This window comes from Dermacentor andersoni, chromosome 3 (assembly GCF_023375885.2).
Source record: "Dermacentor andersoni chromosome 3, qqDerAnde1_hic_scaffold, whole genome shotgun sequence".
In the NCBI taxonomy this organism is placed as follows: domain Eukaryota; kingdom Metazoa; phylum Arthropoda; class Arachnida; order Ixodida; family Ixodidae; genus Dermacentor; species Dermacentor andersoni.
The window spans coordinates 23910532-23917037 of NC_092816.1; the positions used below are offsets into that span (position 1 = coordinate 23910532).

General features: G+C 46.8%; 1 protein-coding gene across 1 annotated transcript; it reads left to right on the plus strand.

Annotated features, from left to right (window-relative positions):
* Positions 1-331: 331 nt before the first annotated feature.
* On the plus strand, positions 332-4078 carry LOC126520752 (scoloptoxin SSD20-like). Its single transcript, XM_055077784.2, has 4 exons — positions 332-765; positions 1169-1406; positions 2321-2434; positions 3782-4078. The coding sequence occupies exons 1-4, from the start codon at positions 578-580 to the stop codon at positions 3929-3931; spliced, it is 690 nt and encodes a 229-aa protein (XP_054933759.1). The 5' UTR covers positions 332-577; the 3' UTR covers positions 3932-4078.
* Positions 4079-6506: the final 2428 nt, after the last annotated feature.

Below are 6506 nucleotides of genomic sequence, written 5' to 3' on the forward strand. Positions count from 1 at the left end.
GTTCGTTACTGGAAAGTACCGGGCTCGCAGCGTTAAAGAAAGGAAACGCATCAAGGCAGATGACGATTATCGTTGCGTGGCAGAAGGGGCACTCCGAAGGACGTAAACTGTTTTTAGAGTGTAAGGCCCACGCAATGTAAATATTTTTCTCTCGATGCACAAACTTCTGGGCGCTACCGGCAGTTGTCGCTACATTTATAAGACCCAGGGTCATTAAATCCCCAGAGTGGTAAAAAGAACGAACTTAGCAATATATGTTCCACCACATCGATGAAAAAATAACTCGTATCATCCTCGTCATCAGCACATCGCTATAGCGTTGAAGAGATAATGACACAAGAAAGAGCACAGCACAACTAAACGGTTCGTCCATACGGTGTACTTCCGTTTGTTGTTTTATAGCGCTAAGGAGTGTTCAACACGATCCACCGTGCCCCATGAAAGGGGGCACTGAAAGAGAGCAGCATTGTGAGACACAGTGGCGACCGAACCTGGCTAAATCCATGCGCGCGAGCTTGGCGTCCTGCCGTCTCCGTTTACAACAGACCGCGATGGTGACCAATTCTGCTCACAGAGCATGCGCAGCATCACCTCCGTGGAGCACGTGCGGCGCACGCTGAGCTTGATCGACGACCAGCGCACGTACGACGACCCCCGGCACTACGGGCTACACCGGCTCGGTCGCATGCAACACGGTTCTTCGCACTTCGCCTTCCTAGGGGCCGCGGGCGACGCGGTCTCCATGACGGGCTCCCTCGGAGAGCAGTGCGTTTGAGTTTTCTTCTTATTGTGTGTTTCTTTTTCTTCTTATTTTCCTTCTTGCTTTTTTTTTTTTGAGATAAAGCTTTCTTCGCAATCGGCTTGACAGTTGGGCCAGTTGGTACGGTAATACACATTTATTGCGGAGCGAAAGGATGAAGACGTAGACGAGATACGCAGGACGAGTGCTGACTCTCAACTGAAGATTTTATTGAAAGAAGATCGTATATAAGCGATGGCAACGCGCGTACAATCCAAAGGAACGCGTGGTCAGACACATATACGAAGAATAACAACGCATGAAAGTAAAAAAAGAAGCAGGAATAGATAATAAAAAAGCTTGCGACTTTTCTTACTATTTAATCTTACTGTAATGCCTCTCCTCATCACGCGTTCTACCCGCGAACAGCTTTGGCGCTCGGTGCGTGTCCCCGACGCTGGGCGTGGTGCTCAACAACCACATGTCCGAGTTCACGCTGCCGAGGCCCCCGATGCCGGGCTACCAACCCAACGAGAACAACTACATCGAGCCCGGCAAGCGGCCCGTCACCGCCATGGCGCCCGGCCTGCTCGTCGACCGCCGAGGCGACGTGCAGCTCGTCATCGGCGCCTCCGGGGGAGCGCGCATCGTCAGCTCGGCTGCGTCCGTGAGTCGCGTGTCTTTAAAGTATTACTACACTTTTCTTTAGCGGCGCAAGAAGAGACATCCCACAGAAAAAGCGCACCACAGACAAGCACCGCTACTAACTGTTCAATGAAAGGAAGACGTAAAAAAATTAATTGCGTTTTTTTTTTATTTTGTGCGCCTTGAGTAGGCAGATGTATTAACGACTGTTGGAGTGAGCACTTGAGCAATCTGATTGCCACGAAATGCGAAACTTGCTGTTGGGAGTATTGCTTTTCGCGTACCAAGGTACTGGAGTTAAGCGGGGGCAAAGAGCGCGGGCACTGTTAGAAGCTTTCTATATAAATATTAAAAATGGCAGGCGTGTGTTGGCGACACACCAATCTTTTTTTCTTTTTTTTTTCGTATTCTACGAAGGTAGGCTCCTTTGACAAGTGCACGTGATGAAAATAGCGAAAACAAGAATAACATGTCACGACGTGTGGACTGTGTATGTATTGCGCATTCGAGGAAAATATTCGCTCTTCTGGTGTATTCCTTTCATTAACAGTAGTGGCACAAGGGGAATTTGTGTCGTGTTTCTGTGTGCGGTGTCTGATTCCGCACCGTTAAAGGAATGCATATTAAACCGCACGAACCTGCCCAGCGACAAGTACCTTTTGCGTATACAACATTACCAGCCATAAAACTTACGCCATTTCTATTGCCCGTGGCGCAGTCGCGACAAAAATTTGTGACTTCTGTGCTTTGAAAACTCCCGTCGGTTTGTCTGAGTAGGGAACAGAATGATCCCTGTTATACGCTCAACGTCGATGGAGTGATTCATCAATGAATACGGCGTTTGTTTTCAAGCCCAAACGTTTGACGCCATTTCCGCATGTAGATCCCGCCCTCGTTGTCAATCGAATCTCGGCGTAACGCTGCGTTCTGCTTCAGGTGATCCACAACATCGTGCGCCGCGACATGAGCGTCGAAGAGGCCGTCGAGGCTCCGCGCCTGCACCACCAGCTGCTGCCCAACGTTGTCGTCTACGAGCAGCACTTCTCGGAGGTACGCGACCTCCGTGCACGGGACGTTCGATGGTGATCCCTTGGAAACTAACGCAGCAGCTTTGTTAACCACAGAAACTGCGCAAGAGTGCAGCTGCTTCATTTGGACAGCCCGTAATCAAGAAACAGTATACTGACATTATCCATGAGCACCAAGTGAAGTTCGGGTTTTAGTCGTTCATTCTACGAACCGAATCCATGTTAGGAAGTTGAAAACGACCCTTTTCTTAGCGAAGCCTGTCCTGCAAAGTAAAACACCTGGTCATCAGGTGTACAGGTGACTCGAAACCTGCCGTTAAAATGCCCTTATTTCAATTTGGCGTATTCGGTACCAAATTGGAAACAACGCCGCAAAGTCATTCCCCACAAAATTTATCGACGGATGAGGGATGGTGGCGTTTTCTTTTACGTGGTGTTCCGTCGAACCAGGGGAATGTAACTGAATTTTAATGATCAATGTTCCCAAGTTTTGAACTGTTACCAATAATTCATAAAATAAGCTCGCTGCGAATGTCTGTCTGCTTCATGTGGTAGCGCAAGTGTAATCTGTTGAGTCGTTATGTCAATGAGCACATTTGCTTAATATTTATATATGATAGAAGTTCCTTCCTTTCAAAAACACCCATGTCCCATGCATAGGGGGCACGCTAAAGATCCCCTGGTGGTCAAAAATAATCCAGAGACCTCCCCGTATGGCGTGCCTCATAATAATGATCGTGGTTTTGGCACGTAAAACCACGGAATTATTATTATTATTATTATTATTATTATTATTATTATTATTATTATTATTATTATTATTATTATTATTATTTCTTTTGTGTTCGCCTTGCAAACTGATACGTCGCTACATTATTTCTTCTTGTGTAACTTATGCCGATGGCTCGCACCGACGTCACGAGCGAGATGACATGTCACGTTTTAATACAGTGTGGCTATCTCCTGCCTATGTCTATCAATACTGTGAAATTTTTGCGTGGGGCTCTAATATGTCGTACATACCGTCCCGTATAGTATAGCAGCAGGCCTGGAGAACTTGCGCCCTTCTGGCGCTCAGAAGTATGAGAGATAGAAGCACACGCCACTCGAGAACCAAGAAGCTGTTCGCAGACATTGTCGTCTTCTCGGTTCATGTTCGACGCATTTGGCGCACTATAGAACACGCGTGATACCCTTACAGTATCGTTCTTGAAAACCAAATTTTCCCTTACCAAAATTTATAAGCTTAACTGTCATCAAATCACAAAATTATATAAAAAAAGAACTGTGATGCCACTGCATAACACTGACACTTATTGTATCCAGCGTCGATCAAAACTTTGCCCGTATTCCTTCCCTGATGGTGCAGGAGGTGCTCGAGTCTCTCAGACGGCGGGGTCACGTGGTAAGGCCCATGGAGCGGCGACCAGCCGCGGTCAACGCCATCGCCCGAGCGCAGGACCGCGTCATCTACGCGGTCGCCGACTTCCGCAAAGGCGGCATCGTCGACGGATACTGACGGGCGCCGCCTATCGACCTCTTCACCCATTTCATTTGTCGTTGATTTGTCAATTTCCTTAGTTCGTTTCATTATTACATCTTACCACACGTTCGCTCGATGTCTATTACTGCGAAATGGGCACCGCCTCGCTAGTGCCCTGACCAGCACGTCGGTGCTATATGCGTCCAGATGCTTTCATCGCTTTCCTCGATAGAATTTTGATGTTGTGACCGGTACGCAAAAGTACATTTAGTTCTAGTTGATGGGCAAATAAATGTAGCATGATATTCAAAAATATTTTATGCTCGCAACCGGTAAATAATTGTGCGAGACATACTAATTGGTTTGGGAATGCCTAAACCGCTTGTCCCTATTCCCATGCCCCAAGGCTAGGCGGCGGAGTCAACACACGCAGACACGTAAACAGTGCTGAAACAATTTGCAGATTAACAGGCAGCTAGGTGTTGTGCTACGACAGGTTCTCCTGTTTCATTCGTGAATAATCCGAGGAGAAAAGTGTTCACGCCGAGCACGAGTGTACAGGTTTGAACATAAGGATGATTTTTACAAAACAAACCAGAAATTTACGGACATAGCTTATTGCAAACCAAATTAATTTCGCCAGAACTCTCGCGCAACGTTCCAACGGTTTCGAACAAGCGACCGGAATTTCGGAGGCATGCGTGGTTTATTGAAAAAACTTTAGATGAAAATCGTGCATAATATTTAATTGCATCTCTGCCCATTCTCTTTTCCTCTTTATCACTTCGAAACCGAATAATAGTGCAGTCAATTAAAGGCAATAAAAATTCCGCAGCTAAACAACTTCCAAAATTTTTGTAATGGTTACCCAGCAGGAAGGTAAACGCTTGCACAACGTTTAAAAAACCTTCCTTCGCAGAAGTCGCGTGTGACATTCAATTGCATCTAGGCAACGTAAAGTCAGCAGAAAGACAATTTCTATAACGACACATTTGGTGGTGTCAACAGAACGTTTCCTTGCCGGCAAGCCGTGGCAGCGATCCCGTGCCCCACTATAGGCAGTTGCATATCCTGGACAGTAGGAAAGCCTGCGAGAGGAAGGCGACGGCTTTCGAGCTTGGCTAAAATAGGATGCATCGATGGCCTCTTCACCTGCCGCTCTGTACGGAGCGGGGAAGTAGTTGCGCATTGAGGCAGTTTTGGCCAAAATACCACGCCTACCTTCTCCCTTGCAGCAGGCCAAGTGTACTACCACTTAACTTGCAATGATAAACATTTTTGTATTTAAAGTTTTGTTTGTCTTCCTTCTTTTATTTTTCATTCCCTTCTGTAATGTCTGCTGATCCTGAGGGTATAATAAAAAAAATAAAAAAAATCAGAGCCATTCCACTTTGTGATGGTGGATGACCAGCGGAGCTGTTTATATGGCGATAAATATGTTGATAATAAATATGTTACCTTGAAATAAAAGAGACATACCACAGTGAATTTCGTTTCCTGACATTTTTTTGTGTTTCATTAAATTGCATACTCAGGTTTTTTTTTTTTAAATTACTTTTAACCTTCATTTGCGTGCATTTTTGGATTTATTATTTGGTCACCGAGGTGGCTATCGCTTTATGACTGCCATGATGTATACGGCCAGTTGCTCTGTGGCAACACTGAAAAGGTTCTTGGCCAATGTGAGGTCTATACACGACCGATGACGCGTCGTGGGCACACTGATGTTTGTGCAACACTGAAAGCTGAACCTTCCCAAGATAAACCCGCCGTGGTTGCTCAGTGGCTATGGTGTTGGGCTGCTGAGAACGAGGTCGCGGGATCGAATCCCGGCCACGGCGGCCGCATTTCGACGGAGGCGAAAACACCCGTGTACTTAGATTTAGGTCCACGTTAAAGAACCCGAGGTGCTCAAAATTTCCGGACTCCTCCACTACGGCGTGCCTCATAATCAGAAAGTGGTTTTGGCACGTAAAACCCCATAATTTAATTAATTTTTCCAAGATAAACGCCATGAACCACTTTCCGTCTGGCCGAGACACGTCTATGTTGAAATCACCCACAATTACGATGGGAGTGGAGTCGGTAGGGGTGATCCAACCAATGCTTCATACTCTGGACGTTTGCGGCACGGTCTTCGTCCGCATTACGGGCCGCCTGCCGTCGGCGCGCACATTGCCGCCTCTGTTCATGACGGTGTTCTCCGTAGGTGCGTTGTTCTTCCGCAGTCCTCACCGCACGCGGCGTATACCCACTGAACGGTTGGAAGGCAACTGAGATAAGCTGACGCGGTTTGCCTATAGAGCCTGCGAGGTCCAACCGCAATCCATACTAAACAGTGTCTATTCCGGTTTCACTTTTTTATTACGATAGAATAGAATTGATCGAAGAGCTAGGCACGCTGTGCGTAAGCTGCCTGTCTGTGGCGATGGTATCTCAGGTCCAATTTTTAGATTGAAGTAATAGTCGTGGTCAGTTCAATAAGCGACAGTGCGATGAAATTCATGCGCACATTCCGTGCAGTTGTAGATGTGGAGCCTAGACGTCAGTGGCACGTACCAACTCTGGGTGATTGACCAAGAACCGGGTAGTTCCGTGTAACAATAAGAAA

Bases quoted from the DNA above. Each gene is read 5' to 3' on its own strand.
- LOC126520752 (XM_055077784.2), top strand. From the start codon at position 578: ATGCGCAGCATCACCTCCGTGGAGCACGTGCGGCGCACGCTGAGCTTG. The intron at 766-1,168 runs GTGCGTTTGAGT...ACCCGCGAACAG, and splicing joins ACGGGCTCCCTCGGAGAGCA to CTTTGGCGCTCGGTGCGTGT. The intron at 1,407-2,320 runs GTGAGTCGCGTG...GTTCTGCTTCAG, and splicing joins TCGTCAGCTCGGCTGCGTCC to GTGATCCACAACATCGTGCG.